Source organism: Eptatretus burgeri, unplaced genomic scaffold (genome assembly GCF_056783735.1).
Source record: "Eptatretus burgeri isolate ZD-2024b unplaced genomic scaffold, Ebu_testis_v1 Ebu_testis_scaffold_40, whole genome shotgun sequence".
Taxonomy (NCBI): Eukaryota; Metazoa; Chordata; class Myxini; order Myxiniformes; family Myxinidae; genus Eptatretus; species Eptatretus burgeri.
The window spans coordinates 114249-130903 of record NW_028221990.1 but is presented as its reverse complement, the minus strand read 5'-3'; the positions used below and the strand labels follow the sequence as shown (position 1 = coordinate 130903).

General features: G+C 39.4%; 1 protein-coding gene across 1 annotated transcript in view; it reads right to left on the bottom strand.

Moving 5' to 3' along the window:
- Positions 1-16655, bottom strand: part of LOC147007715 (IgGFc-binding protein-like) — a gene marked incomplete at its 3' end in the record, with an annotated part of 83997 nt that overhangs the window by 13871 nt on the left and 53471 nt on the right. Inside the window, 20 exon segments of the mRNA XM_085866546.1 lie at positions 365-526; positions 2590-2737; positions 2889-3088; positions 3233-3510; positions 3686-3981; positions 4099-4236; positions 4409-4497; positions 6069-6230; positions 8297-8444; positions 8596-8795; positions 8941-9218; positions 9394-9689; positions 9807-9944; positions 10117-10205; positions 11780-11917; positions 13987-14134; positions 14286-14485; positions 14631-14908; positions 15084-15379; positions 15498-15553. Of these exon segments, the coding sequence (XP_085722672.1) occupies positions 365-526; positions 2590-2737; positions 2889-3088; positions 3233-3510; positions 3686-3981; positions 4099-4236; positions 4409-4497; positions 6069-6230; positions 8297-8444; positions 8596-8795; positions 8941-9218; positions 9394-9689; positions 9807-9944; positions 10117-10205; positions 11780-11917; positions 13987-14134; positions 14286-14485; positions 14631-14908; positions 15084-15379; positions 15498-15553 (3738 nt within the window).

Here is a 16655-nt window from a genome sequence, read left to right as displayed (position 1 = left end):
ATACAATGACCGGTTCTGCCACTCCCTTCAGGAGGCGGTGCACGAGTTGCACGAAGAGAAAACAAAATTATATCTCGTAAATTTCCTTGCTGTTGTTGCTCGGATTCTTTCTATTATCAATTCCAAAGCCAGAATACTGTTCAGAACACATAATTAATTAAGATACGCTAATGTTACAAAAGCAAATTAAATTGCTCTCTCGCTCTGTTATCACTAAAAATGTCAATATGTGAACATTAATCCAGTCATCATCAAATCAGATTTATAAAAGTGGATCATGATCATTCAATGTTTCGGCTTTAAGATGCCAGTTTGAACCGACAAAAAAATCTCAACAGAACAAGACAAATGCAGGTTCCTTTACCTCTCGTAATGACCGTTGGAGTGGTCATGGAGGACATGGGGATTGTTGTTGAGAGTGTCGGAGTTGGGATTGTTGAGGGTGTCGGAGTTGGGATTGTTGTTGGGAGTGTCGGAGTTGGGATTGTTGAGAGTTTCGTGGAAAGGATAGGTGATGTTGTTGTCACTAAATGTTCAACAAGAAGAAACAAATGTGAGTCCAGTGAAACTCCACCAAATGAAAACAAATTTCCTGAACGAATTGACACCATGTACACCATGAAGAACATTATTTTGGATTCAGTAAATGCAATCGTTCTGTTAATGCTCTGAAACACTGATTATATTTTATATCAAGAGCACTGTTTTTGGTTAAATCATATTTTGATGATCGATTTCCAAATCTGTGCAATATTAAAAGTGAAGTTTAGAACTTCATGAAATATTTTTGCTCACAAAATTCCTTGTGATATTGCAAAGAAAGTACAGAAGATTCCCTGTTATTGCCAGTTCACTCATGATTACAGCTCATGAGGAACTGCACGAATAATTGCAGGTGAAACGTGAAATTTGTAAAATGCATTTTTATGCCTCCTCGCTGAAAGCCGGAGGCGTTATGTTTTCAGGTTGTCCATCCGGCTATCCGTCTGTAAATTAGTCATGAAATGGAGATAACATCAGACGAGAATAAATGGTGAAAATTATGTGGGAGGATGAAGCACACAAAAATTCCATTCTCTGCAAAGGTTTGAGTTAATAAAGGCTGCATCACACTGCTCTGTCAGGATTTCCATTGTTGAGAGTTTTGTGGAAAAGATTGATGCGTGGAGGAGAAACATGGGCAATGCAGATGAAAGATGGCAAAACTAATGGAAAGGGCAGAAATTACAATAATACGATGGACAAATGGATTGTCTCTGAAAGAAAGAACAGCTCAGAAATGAGGAAGAGATTAAATATCAATGCTGATGAAGAAGAGCTTCAGAATGGATGATGCAACTGTTGTGGTCATGTGCAATGAATGTGAGAAGATGAGATTACAAAGAAAGGAGTAATGATCGTGATTAAAGGAAGAAAATCGACAGAACATCCAAAAAACACATGGATTGAAAAAGTCGAGAAAGATACAGAATGTTTGGGTCTCCAGGAAGCTGACACCATGGACAGAGCCAAATGGAGGAATGCCAACATTTGAACAACCACCTGAAAAATGGGGTAAATAGTCATGAACCCATTGTTGTTGACTCTCACGGAGGACCTTATGCACACATGATGTGTAAAACATGACATGAAAAAAACTTTCACATGAAGAAGAAAGGCAATAAAAAAAATGGAGTAAGCAAATGGCAAAATATAAGTTACACACAACCAGGTGAACAACAAACAGCACAGCAATGTTGCATCTCTTTACTTATTATATTATTCTCACTTTTGTGATGTGATCTTACACCTCACCCCTTTGTTTGTGTTAAGTAGTGTTAAGTCGGGCAGTGGAATTTGATGTGCTTTACAGTTGATCTGCATTCCCTCTATTCCTCCACAATTGGGACAAAGAAGCTTAAAGGATCTGGTAAATATTTTTAAGTGCAGGCAAATTTTCCCACAACTTCAATCGAAGCGACGCGCTAACCTCACTTGCTGCAATCTTTTTCCAAAGAAAGCGAGCAAAATGTCAGGAATAGTCACAAGAGGGTTTTGTTTCACAAACACACAAACATATTCAAATGATGAAAAGCATGATGCAAGCAAGCATTGTGGATCACATATGAGTTCTGGTGAAAACGCAGTCCCTTGAGAATTGTGATTGAAACAAAAAGACGAAAATATCTTCCATCATTTGCAACAGACCAAAGCAACACAATGATATGTGAAAATAGTGAGAAGCTGCAGACATTTGTTTGAACATCAACAATGAAAACGTCACCATGAAGGAAATACGTATAATAAAGACAAACCTTAGAGTTGATTACTGACAACCAGTTCATGAATTCGAGCAAGATATTCCATTCAATGAAGAAACTTTCAATTCAATCGTTGAAAGAGAGAAGAAAATCCGAGTCCATGAGGAATGTTTTACATTTCCAACAATTGCCATCATGATTGAGTTTTACTTTCACATATATTATACAAACAAATTAAATTATTTGCAAGAGGAGAGGATTGTTTCTGCTCAGGGAGAGGATGGAAGAAAAAGTGAAAAGAAATGTTTCCTCTCAAAGCAGATGCCACTTCCCTTTGCTTAAATCTTACCTATTGGAACACAGCCCAAGATTCCATCTTCTTTCACTTTGCAGTGATTGACGTTCAAGTCACACGTGAAAGATACACAGCTGATATTTCCACCGGTTTGGCAGGTGCACTGTTGACTGCAACCCTCAGTAATGAAGGACTCATTGAACTGTGGAGAAATCCTCAGTGTCATCCTTGCCGATACAATTTCATGACAATCCAAAGTTGCAAACAACATGATCGCAAAAACAAAACATTCACGATTCATTGTTGTGTGACTCTCCAGTGGAGGGTTTTTATTCATTTGTCCCGATACTCACATTGTAATAACTGTTGTCCTGCATACATCCACATTCCACTTCCGTGATACAATGATCCACATCCCAAACAAGGCCAGCATCACATTCACAGCCCTCAACGCAAGTGCTCTGTTGTAATTCTTTCATTTCAGAGTTGGAACAAGTTGCAACAGTGTCGGGAACGCACATTGTGTAAGAGCTATTTGATGGGCATTGTAGAGCTGAGAGATAAGAAAAGGAAATCCTGGTCATAAAAACGTCTGTCATTAGAATTATAATAATAAATCAATTACACACACATGCTATATTTGCTGTTGTTATTTGTGAAAACAAAATGACAATCCCAAAAGTTAATGCCATCTTACGACAAAGATCTGGTTTCCTCCATGTTTGCATTTGCACTCCATCAGCTGAGCAGGTGACAAAGTATGACTCCAAAGCTTCACACAGCGCTTCCTTCACCATATCACGGACAACATATTCAAACACGCAGTCCTCCAAGAAAACGCGTGGGTCGAACTTGCTATGGCAAGCAGCAAAGGAGCCATCCTTCAGGAGCAACATCCCACAAGATTCGTTCCTTCTTGCTGTCTCCTTCAACGTTGCGTTCAGCACAAGGATTGTGCCATCATCATCAACATCTCTGTGAGTTCGGTCAAAAACAAAATTCGCAATTGATTGCAGATGTGTTCATTTGAGGTTTTTGTGATCTTCATGAAATAATATCAATCAAAAAGTGCAACACACGACAAATGGCAAACAAGATGTCGTGAGGTATTTATTTAATGAAAGTAAAAAGGCAATGGAGACCAACATACTCATTGTTTTCATCACCAATCTTCCAGCTGTTCCCAAAATGTGCCGCATTGTCCGTCAACGTGCCATTCTTCATTCTGAAGTCGTTACTGGTCTGGCTGTCCATGTTTCCACAGAGGCCGCAGACCTTCTCAGAGAAGGTGTTTGGTAGACGCACTCGCACATTATGATGACCGTCGTACAACACCTCAAGGCCAAAGTCAGTAATCAGGTAACGGTAGCGACCCCAATGGAGCACATGGAATGAGTCTGATCCATTGGAGAATTTGTATGGCATGTTTTTAAGAACCCCATCCAGCTGCAAGAAATTAAATCCAGTTAGTTTTTGGGCAAACCAACAATGTACAAATCAGAAAAAAGAACAAATGCAATAAAGGTAAAACTGATTATGTTGATGTGATTGTGAACAAAATACCTTGAACCGCTTGCTTCCGAAAAACTGTACTTCCTTTCCATACACTTGCGTGAGCACTTCCCGGGTGTAGGAAACCTTGGTCTTCCCATTGCGATGCTCATTCTTTACCAACACCCGCCAATTCGTTTCATTGCAAAGCTGAACAAAGATACATATTTTTATAATTGTTAGTCTGTGATGTGGTTTTCACCAATTATTCATCAACTTCTCAAGCATTTACAAAAATATATTGCTGTTTTTCATGAAAATCTTTGTCATTTTACATCATAAATATCTGCACTCTTCTTTGAACAAGCTCACTTCACCTTACCTGTAGCATTACATATGTGGAGGTTCCTTGGAAATTAAATTTCTTTCCATCAAAGCTGGTGTAGTGAGGATCTCCCCATCCCGTGCATTCTACGTTCAAAAGGGAATCAATTATTGGAAATTAATCAACCAGTTGACTTGCATTATCTGCCTTCTCTTGTAACAAACCGAATTAGCAATCTTTGCACTGCAATACAAACTCTGTGATGTAAAAACCATCGAAGTTTAATTTTGTAATAGATGATCATCAATGAGAAGAACAGAATGGAAAAACTGCCAAGAACCGTTCAAAGAAAAACAGTTGAAAGCTTTCACCTGCTTGGAAAGATCTGTGGCTTGAAATGTTATCAAATCAAAAATGCAAAATTTTGTGCCCGTTTGTCTGTCTGCCTGACTGGGATACATTCGGTCGTTACTTTTCACACACAAACGTTCTTGGTGGGAGGACGAATGGTTCCACGACGGCAGTTGCAGCGTCTAAATGTTCCCCTTCAAGAGTGTTTTTTTCTGTGGAGGGCTAAATCCGAACGAAGCCAAACGGAGTGCTCTTCATGGAGTATTTTCAAGGCCGCTTCCAATCACAAAAGGAATAACAACAATGACATTCGCATCATATCGATGCTATTACAATACAATATTAAAAGGAATAATATCCCCGTTTCCCAAGGGGTGTTTAGCCATTGGACAAATGCTGTGATGACGTGTATAAATAGATTTTCATGGCATTTTGTGTGACACCCCTCCTGGAGGCCAAAAAAAACATGAAACCACAACCACATCTGATAAGCTTTCGAAAAAGTCGAAACTGTTGTTTCACATGAAACTGAAAAGGAGGAAACCTGATGAACTTGAGGCATTATGTGCTTCTCATTGCACCCCCCCCCCACCCCAAGCCTGGTGCTGGCTTAGTGGTTCGGGTGGTGGCTTGGGATTCTAGGGTTCTGAGTTTAAGCTCCGTTGGCTGCTGAATTAACACCAGGGGGTTGACTCAGCCTGCCATCCTTCGAGTTCGGCAAAATGAGTACCAGTGTACTGGTCCTGGTGTATGCCCCAGTAAGAATAGGTGTACCATATCCCTGAGTGTCGTAAAAGGCGACCAGGGTTGGCGTCAGGAAGGGCATCTGGCCATGAAGTATTTCCTCAAGAAAAAGCCAAAAGAAAAAGCAAAAAAAAAAAAATGTGTGTAAAAACAGTCATTATTTTATTGCACGCACCCCCCACCCCCTCCGCAGACGAATTGAACAAATCCTCGATCTCATGTAATCCACATATACATATATATGTCCCAGAGAGGATAATACAATGACCGGTTCTGCCACTCCCTTCAGGAGGCGGTGCACGAGTTGCACGAAGAGAAAACAAAATTATATCTCGTAAATTTCCTTGCTGTTGTTGCTCGGATTCTTTCTATTATCAATTCCAAAGCCAGAATACTGTTCAGAACACATAATTAATTAAGATACGCTAATGTTACAAAAGCAAATTAAATTGCTCTCTCGCTCTGTTATCACTAAAAATGTCAATATGTGAACATTAATCCAGTCATCATCAAATCAGATTTATAAAAGTGGATCATGATCATTCAATGTTTCGGCTTTAAGATGCCAGTTTGAACCGACAAAAAAATCTCAACAGAACAAGACAAATGCAGGTTCCTTTACCTCTCGTAATGACCGTTGGAGTGGTCATGGAGGACATGGGGATTGTTGTTGAGAGTGTCGGAGTTGGGATTGTTGAGGGTGTCGGAGTTGGGATTGTTGTTGGGAGTGTCGGAGTTGGGATTGTTGAGAGTTTCGTGGAAAGGATAGGTGATGTTGTTGTCACTAAATGTTCAACAAGAAGAAACAAATGTGAGTCCAGTGAAACTCCACCAAATGAAAACAAATTTCCTGAACGAATTGACACCATGTACACCATGAAGAACATTATTTTGGATTCAGTAAATGCAATCGTTCTGTTAATGCTCTGAAACACTGATTATATTTTATATCAAGAGCACTGTTTTTGGTTAAATCATATTTTGATGATCGATTTCCAAATCTGTGCAATATTAAAAGTGAAGTTTAGAACTTCATGAAATATTTTTGCTCACAAAATTCCTTGTGATATTGCAAAGAAAGTACAGAAGATTCCCTGTTATTGCCAGTTCACTCATGATTACAGCTCATGAGGAACTGCACGAATAATTGCAGGTGAAACGTGAAATTTGTAAAATGCATTTTTATGCCTCCCTCGCTGAAAGCCGGAGGCGTTATGTTTTCAGGTTGTCCATCCGGCTATCCGTCTGTAAATTAGTCATGAAATGGAGATAACATCAGACGAGAATAAATGGTGAAAATTATGTGGGAGGATGAAGCACACAAAAATTCCATTCTCTGCAAAGGTTTGAGTTAATAAAGGCTGCATCACACTGCTCTGTCAGGATTTCCATTGTTGAGAGTTTTGTGGAAAAGATTGATGCGTGGAGGAGAAACATGGGCAATGCAGATGAAAGATGGCAAAACTAATGGAAAGGGCAGAAATTACAATAATACGATGGACAAATGGATTGTCTCTGAAAGAAAGAACAGCTCAGAAATGAGGAAGAGATTAAATATCAATGCTGATGAAGAAGAGCTTCAGAATGGATGATGCAACTGTTGTGGTCATGTGCAATGAATGTGAGAAGATGAGATTACAAAGAAAGGAGTAATGATCGTGATTAAAGGAAGAAAATCGACAGAACATCCAAAAAACACATGGATTGAAAAAGTCGAGAAAGATACAGAATGTTTGGGTCTCCAGGAAGCTGACACCATGGACAGAGCCAAATGGAGGAATGCCAACATTTGAACAACCACCTGAAAAATGGGGTAAATAGTCATGAACCCATTGTTGTTGACTCTCACGGAGGACCTTATGCACACATGATGTGTAAAACATGACATGAAAAAAAAACTTTCACATGAAGAAGAAAGGCAATAAAAAAAATGGAGTAAGCAAATGGCAAAATATAAGTTACACACAACCAGGTGAACAACAAACAGCACAGCAATGTTGCATCTCTTTACTTATTATATTATTCTCACTTTTGTGATGTGATCTTACACCTCACCCCTTTGTTTGTGTTAAGTAGTGTTAAGTCGGGCAGTGGAATTTGATGTGCTTTACAGTTGATCTGCATTCCCTCTATTCCTCCACAATTGGGACAAAGAAGCTTAAAGGATCTGGTAAATATTTTTAAGTGCAGGCAAATTTTCCCACAACTTCAATCGAAGCGACGCGCTAACCTCACTTGCTGCAATCTTTTTCCAAAGAAAGCGAGCAAAATGTCAGGAATAGTCACAAGAGGGTTTTGTTTCACAAACACACAAACATATTCAAATGATGAAAAGCATGATGCAAGCAAGCATTGTGGATCACATATGAGTTCTGGTGAAAACGCAGTCCCTTGAGAATTGTGATTGAAACAAAAAGACGAAAATATCTTCCATCATTTGCAACAGACCAAAGCAACACAATGATATGTGAAAATAGTGAGAAGCTGCAGACATTTGTTTGAACATCAACAATGAAAACGTCACCATGAAGGAAATACGTATAATAAAGACAAACCTTAGAGTTGATTACTGACAACCAGTTCATGAATTCGAGCAAGATATTCCATTCAATGAAGAAACTTTCAATTCAATCGTTGAAAGAGAGAAGAAAATCCGAGTCCATGAGGAATGTTTTACATTTCCAACAATTGCCATCATGATTGAGTTTTACTTTCACATATATTATACAAACAAATTAAATTATTTGCAAGAGGAGAGGATTGTTTCTGCTCAGGGAGAGGATGGAAGAAAAAGTGAAAAGAAATGTTTCCTCTCAAAGCAGATGCCACTTCCCTTTGCTTAAATCTTACCTATTGGAACACAGCCCAAGATTCCATCTTCTTTCACTTTGCAGTGATTGACGTTCAAGTCACACGTGAAAGATACACAGCTGATATTTCCACCGGTTTGGCAGGTGCACTGTTGACTGCAACCCTCAGTAATGAAGGACTCATTGAACTGTGGAGAAATCCTCAGTGTCATCCTTGCCGATACAATTTCATGACAATCCAAAGTTGCAAACAACATGATCGCAAAAACAAAACATTCACGATTCATTGTTGTGTGACTCTCCAGTGGAGGGTTTTTATTCATTTGTCCCGATACTCACATTGTAATAACTGTTGTCCTGCATACATCCACATTCCACTTCCGTGATACAATGATCCACATCCCAAACAAGGCCAGCATCACATTCACAGCCCTCAACGCAAGTGCTCTGTTGTAATTCTTTCATTTCAGAGTTGGAACAAGTTGCAACAGTGTCGGGAACGCACATTGTGTAAGAGCTATTTGATGGGCATTGTAGAGCTGAGAGATAAGAAAAGGAAATCCTGGTCATAAAAACGTCTGTCATTAGAATTATAATAATAAATCAATTACACACACATGCTATATTTGCTGTTGTTATTTGTGAAAACAAAATGACAATCCCAAAAAGTTAATGCCATCTTACGACAAAGATCTGGTTTCCTCCATGTTTGCATTTGCACTCCATCAGCTGAGCAGGTGACAAAGTATGACTCCAAAGCTTCACACAGCGCTTCCTTCACCATATCACGGACAACATATTCAAACACGCAGTCCTCCAAGAAAACGCGTGGGTCGAACTTGCTATGGCAAGCAGCAAAAGGGCCATCCTTCAGGAGCAACATCCCACAAGATTCGTTCCTTCTTGCTGTCTCCTTCAACGTTGCGTTCAGCACAAGGATTGTGCCATCATCATCAACATCTCTGTGAGTTCGGTCAAAAACAAAATTCGCAATTGATTGCAGATGTGTTCATTTGAGGTTTTTGTGATCTTCATGAAATAATATCAATCAAAAAGTGCAACACACGACAAATGGCAAACAAGATGTCGTGAGGTATTTATTTAATGAAAGTAAAAAGGCAATGGAGACCAACATACTCATTGTTTTCATCACCAATCTTCCAGCTGTTCCCAAAATGTGCCGCATTGTCCGTCAACGTGCCATTCTTCATTCTGAAGTCGTTACTGGTCTGGCTGTCCATGTTTCCACAGAGGCCGCAGACCTTCTCAGAGAAGGTGTTTGGTAGACGCACTCGCACATTATGATGACCGTCGTACAACACCTCAAGGCCAAAGTCAGTAATCAGGTAACGGTAGCGACCCCAATGGAGCACATGGAATGAGTCTGATCCATTGGAGAATTTGTATGGCATGTTTTTAAGAACCCCATCCAGCTGCAAGAAATTAAATCCAGTTAGTTTTTGGGCAAACCAACAATGTACAAATCAGAAAAAAGAACAAATGCAATAAAGGTAAAACTGATTATGTTGATGTGATTGTGAACAAAATACCTTGAACCGCTTGCTTCCGAAAAACTGTACTTCCTTTCCATACACTTGCGTGAGCACTTCCCGGGTGTAGGAAACCTTGGTCTTCCCATTGCGATGCTCATTCTTTACCAACACCCGCCAATTCGTTTCATTGCAAAGCTGAACAAAGATACATATTTTTATAATTGTTAGTCTGTGATGTGGTTTTCACCAATTATTCATCAACTTCTCAAGCATTTACAAAAATATATTGCTGTTTTTCATGAAAATCTTTGTCATTTTACATCATAAATATCTGCACTCTTCTTTGAACAAGCTCACTTCACCTTACCTGTAGCATTACATATGTGGAGGTTCCTTGGAAATTAAATTTCTTTCCATCAAAGCTGGTGTAGTGAGGATCTCCCCATCCCGTGCATTCTACGTTCAAAAGGGAATCAATTATTGGAAATTAATCAACCAGTTGACTTGCATTATCTGCCTTCTCTTGTAACAAACCGAATTAGCAATCTTTGCACTGCAATACAAACTCTGTGATGTAAAAACCATCGAAGTTTAATTTTGTAATAGATGATCATCAATGAGAAGAACAGAATGGAAAAACTGCCAAGAACCGTTCAAAGAAAAACAGTTGAAAGCTTTCACCTGCTTGGAAAGATCTGTGGCTTGAAATGTTATCAAATCAAAAATGCAAAATTTTGTGCCCGTTTGTCTGTCTGCCTGACTGGGATACATTCGGTCGTTACTTTTCACACACAAACGTTCTTGGTGGGAGGACGAATGGTTCCACGACGGCAGTTGCAGCGTCTAAATGTTCCCCTTCAAGAGTGTTTTTTTCTGTGGAGGGCTAAATCCGAACGAAGCCAAACGGAGTGCTCTTCATGGAGTATTTTCAAGGCCGCTTCCAATCACAAAAGGAATAACAACAATGACATTCGCATCATATCGATGCTATTACAATACAATATTAAAAGGAATAATATCCCCGTTTCCCAAGGGGTGTTTAGCCATTGGACAAATGCTGTGATGACGTGTATAAATAGATTTTCATGGCATTTTGTGTGACACCCCTCCTGGAGGCCAAAAAAAACATGAAACCACAACCACATCTGATAAGCTTTCGAAAAAGTCGAAACTGTTGTTTCACATGAAACTGAAAAGGAGGAAACCTGATGAACTTGAGGCATTATGTGCTTCTCATTGCACCCAGCCCTCCTCAAGCCAGGTGCTGGCTTAGTGGTTCGGGTGGTGGCGTGGGATTCTAGGGTTCTGAGTTTAAGCTCCGTTGGCTGCTGAATTAACACCAGGGGGTTGACTCAGCCTGCCATCCTTCGAGTTCGGCAAAATGAGTACCAGTGTACTGGTCCTGGTGTATGCCCCAGTAAGAATAGGTGTACCATATCCCTGAGTGTCGTAAAAGGCGACCAGGGTTGGCGTCAGGAAGGGCATCTGGCCATGAAGTATTTCCTCAAGAAAAAGCCAAAAGAAAAAGCCAAAAAAAAAAAAAATGTGTGTAAAAACAGTCATTATTTTATTGCACACACCCCCCCCACCCCCCTCCGCAGACGAATTGAACAAATCCTCGATCTCATGTAATCCACATATACATATATATGTCCCAGAGAGGATAATACAATGACCGGTTCTGCCACTCCCTTCAGGAGGCGGTGCACGAGTTGCACGAAGAGAAAACAAAATTATATCTCGTAAATTTCCTTGCTGTTGTTGCTCGGATTCTTTCTATTATCAATTCCAAAGCCAGAATACTGTTCAGAACACATAATTAATTAAGATACGCTAATGTTACAAAAGCAAATTAAATTGCTCTCTCGCTCTGTTATCACTAAAAATGTCAATATGTGAACATTAATCCAGTCATCATCAAATCAGATTTATAAAAGTGGATCATGATCATTCAATGTTTCGGCTTTAAGATGCCAGTTTGAACCGACAAAAAAATCTCAACAGAACAAGACAAATGCAGGTTCCTTTACCTCTCGTAATGACCGTTGGAGTGGTCATGGAGGACATGGGGATTGTTGTTGAGAGTGTCGGAGTTGGGATTGTTGTTGGGAGTGTCGGAGTTGGGATTGTTGAGAGTTTCGTGGAAAGGATAGGTGATGTTGTTGTCACTAAATGTTCAACAAGAAGAAACAAATGTGAGTCCAGTGAAACTCCACCAAATGAAAACAAATTTCCTGAACGAATTGACACCATGTACACCATGAAGAACATTATTTTGGATTCAGTAAATGCAATCGTTCTGTTAATGCTCTGAAACACTGATTATATTTTATATCAAGAGCACTGTTTTTGGTTAAATCATATTTTGATGATCAATTTCCAAATCTGCGCAATATTAAAAGTGAAGTTTAGAACTTCATGAAATATTTTTGCTCACAAAATTCCTTGTGATATTGCAAAGAAAGTACAGAAGATTCCCTGTTATTGCCAGTTCACTCATGATTACAGCTCATGAGGAACTGCACGAATAATTGCAGAAGGTGAAACGTGAAATTTGTAAAATGCATTTTTATGCCTCCCTCGCTGAAAGCCGGAGGCGTTATGTTTTCAGGTTGTCCATCCGGCTATCCGTCTGTAAATTAGTCATGAAATGGAGATAACATCAGACGAGAATAAATGGTGAAAATTATGTGGGAGGATGAAGCACACAAAAATTCCATTCTCTGCAAAGGTTTGAGTTAATAAAGGCTGCATCACACTGCTCTGTCAGGATTTCCATTGTTGAGAGTTTTGTGGAAAAGATTGATGCGTGGAGGAGAAACATGGGCAATGCAGATGAAAGATGGCAAAACTAATGGAAAGGGCAGAAATTACAATAATACGATGGACAAATGGATTGTCTCTGAAAGAAAGAACAGCTCAGAAATGATGAAGAGATTAAATATCAATGCTGATGAAGAAGAGCTTCAGAATGGATGATGCAACTGTTGTGGTCATGTGCAATGAATGTGAGAAGATGAGATTACAAAGAAAGGAGTAATGATCGTGATTAAAGGAAGAAAATCGACAGAACATCCAAAAAACACATGGATTGAAAAAGTCGAGAAAGATACAGAATGTTTGGGTCTCCAGGAAGCTGACACCATGGACAGAGCCAAATGGAGGAATGCCAACATTTGAACAACCACCTGAAAAATGGGGTAAATAGTCATGAACCCATTGTTGTTGACTCTCATGGAGGACCTTATGCACACATGATGTGTAAAATATGACATGAAAAAAAAAACTTTCACATGAAGAAGAAAGGCAATAAAAAAATGGAATAAGCAAATGGCAAAATATAAGTTACACACAACCACGTGAACAACAAACAGCACAGCAATGTTGCACCTCTTTACTTTTTATATTATTCTCACTTTTGTGATGTGATCTTACACCTCACCCCTTTGTTTGTGTTAAGTAGTGTTAAGTCGGGCAGTGGAATTTGATGTGCTTTACAGTTGATCTGCATTCCCTCTATTCCTCCACAATTGGGACAAAGAAGCTTAAAGGATCTGGTAAATATTTTTAAGTGCAGGCAAATTTTCCCACAACTTCAATCGAAGCGACGCGCTAACCTCACTTGCTGCAATCTTTTTCCAAAGAAAGCGAGCAAAATGTCAGGAATAGTCACAAGAGGGTTTTGTTTCACAAACACACAAACATATTCAAATGATGAAAAGCATGATGCAAGCAAGCATTGTGGATCACATATGAGTTCTGGTGAAAACGCAGTCCCTTGAGAATTGTGATTGAAACAAAAAGACGAAAATATCTTCCATCATTTGCAACAGACCAAAGCAACACAATGATATGTGAAAATAGTGAGAAGCTGCAGACATTTGTTTGAACATCAACAATGAAAACGTCACCATGAAGGAAATACGTATAATAAAGACAAACCTTAGAGTTGATTACTGACAACCAGTTCATGAATTCGAGCAAGATATTCCATTCAATGAAGAAACTTTCAATTCAATCGTTGAAAGAGAGAAGAAAATCCGAGTCCATGAGGAATGTTTTACATTTCCAACAATTGTCATGATGATTGAGTTTTACTTTCACATATATTATACAAACAAATTAAATTATTTGCAAGAGGAGATGATTGTTTCTGCTCAGGGAGAGGATGGAAGAAAAAGTGAAAAGAAATGTTTCCTCTCAAAGCAGATGCCACTTCCCTTTGCTTAAATCTTACCTATTGGAACACAGCCCAAGATTCCATCTTCTTTCACTTTGCAGTGATTGACGTTCAAGTCACACGTGAAAGATACACAGCTGATATTTCCACCGGTTTGGCAGGTGCACTGTTGACTGCAACCCTCAGTAATGAAGGACTCATTGAACTGTGGAGAAATCCTCAGTGTCATCCTTGCCGATACAATTTCATGACAATCCAAAGTTGCAAACAACATGATCGCAAAAACAAAACATTCACGATTCATTGTTGTGTGACTCTCCAGTGGAGGGTTTTTATTCATTTGTCCTGATACTCACATTGTAATAACTGTTGTCCTGCATACATCCACATTCCACTTCCGTGATACAATGATCCACATCCCAAACAAGGCCAGCATCACATTCACAGCCCTCAACGCAAGTGCTCTGTTGTAATTCTTTCATTTCAGAGTTGGAACAAGTTGCAACAGTGTCGGGAACGCACATTGTGTAAGAGCTATTTGATGGGCATTGTAGAGCTGAGAGATAAGAAAAGGAAATCCTGGTCATAAAAACGTCTGTCATTAGAATTATAATAATTAATCAATAACACACACATGCTATATTTGCTGTTGTTATTTGTGAAAACAAAATGACAATCCCAAAAAGTTAATGCCATCTTACGACAAAGATCTGGTTTCCTCCATGTTTGCATTTGCACTCCATCAGCTGAGCAGGTGACAAAGTATGACTCCAAAGCTTCACACAGCGCTTCCTTCACCATATCACGGACAACATATTCAAACACGCAGTCCTCCAAGAAAACGCGTGGGTCGAACTTGCTATGGCAAGCAGCAAAAGGGCCATCCTTCAGGAGCAACATCCCACAAGATTCGTTCCTTCTTGCTGTCTCCTTCAACGTTGCGTTCAGCACAAGGATTGTGCCATCATCATCAACATCTCTGTGAGTTCGGTCAAAAACAAAATTCGCAATTGATTGCAGATGTGTTCATTTGAGGTTTTTGTGATCTTCATGAAATAATATCAATCAAAAAGTGCAACACACGACAAATGGCAAACAAGATGTCGTGAGGTATTTATTTAATGAAAGTAAAAAGGCAATGGAGACCAACATACTCATTGTTTTCATCACCAATCTTCCAGCTGTTCCCAAAATGTGCCGCATTGTCCGTCAACGTGCCATTCTTCATTCTGAAGTCGTTACTGGTCTGGCTGTCCATGTTTCCACAGAGGCCGCAGACCTTCTCAGAGAAGGTGTTTGGTAGACGCACTCGCACATTATGATGACCGTCGTACAACACCTCAAGGCCAAAGTCAGTAATCAGGTAACGGTAGCGACCCCAATGGAGCACATGGAATGAGTCTGATCCATTGGAGAATTTGTACGGCATGTTTTTAAGAACCCCATCCAGCTGCAAGAAATTAAATCCAGTTAGTTTTCGGGCAAACCAACAATGTACAAATCAGAAAAAAAGAACAAATGCAATAAAGGTAAAACTGATTATGTTGATGTGATTGTGAACAAAATACCTTGAACCGCTTGCTTCCGAAAAACTGTACTTCCTTTCCATACACTTGCGTGAGCACTTCCGGGTGTAGGAAACCTTGGTCTTCCCATTGCGATGCTCATTCTTTACCAACACCCGCCAATTCGTTTCATTGCAAAGCTGAACAAAGATACATATTTTTATAATTGTTAGTCTGTGATGTGGTTTTCACCAATTATTCATCAACTTCTCAAGCATTTACAAAAATATATTGCTGTTTTTCATGAAAATCTTTGTCATTTTACATCATAAATATCTGCACTCTTCTTTGAACAAGCTCACTTCACCTTACCTGTAGCATTACATATGTGGAGGTTCCTTGGAAATTAAATTTCTTTCCATCAAAGCTGGTGTAGTGAGGATCTCCCCATCCCGTGCATTCTACGTTCAAAAGGGAATCAATTATTGGAAATTAATCAACCAGTTGACTTGCATTATCTGCCTTCTCTTGTAACAAACCGAATTAGCAATCTTTGCACTGCAATACAAACTCTGTGATGTAAAAACCATCGAAGTTTAATTTTGTAATAGATGATCATCAATGAGAAGAACAGAATGGAAAAACTGCCAAGAACCGTTCAAAGAAAAACAGTTGAAAGCTTTCACCTGCTTGGAAAGATCTGTGGCTTGAAATGTTATCAAATCAAAAATGCAAAATTTTGTGCCCGTTTGTCTGTCTGCCTGACTGGGATACATTCGGTCGTTACTTTTCACACACAAACGTTCTTGGTGGGAGGACGAATGGTTCCACGACGGCAGTTGCAGCGTCTAAATGTTCCCCTTCAAGAGTGTTTTTTTCTGTGGAGGGCTAAATCCGAACGAAGCCAGACGGAGTGCTCTTCATGGAGTATTTTCAAGGCCGCTTCCAATCACAAAAGGAATAACAACAATGACATTCGCATCATATCGATGCGATTACAATACAATATTAAAAGGAATAATATCCCCGTTTCCCAAGGGGTGTTTAGCCATTGGACAAATGCTGTGATGACGTGTATAAATAGATTTTCATGGCATTTTGTGTGACACCCCTCCTGGAGGCCAAAAAAAACATGAAACCACAACCACATCTGATAAGCTTTCGAAAAAGTCGAAACTGTTGTTTCACATGAAACTGAAAAGGAGGAAACCTGATGAACTT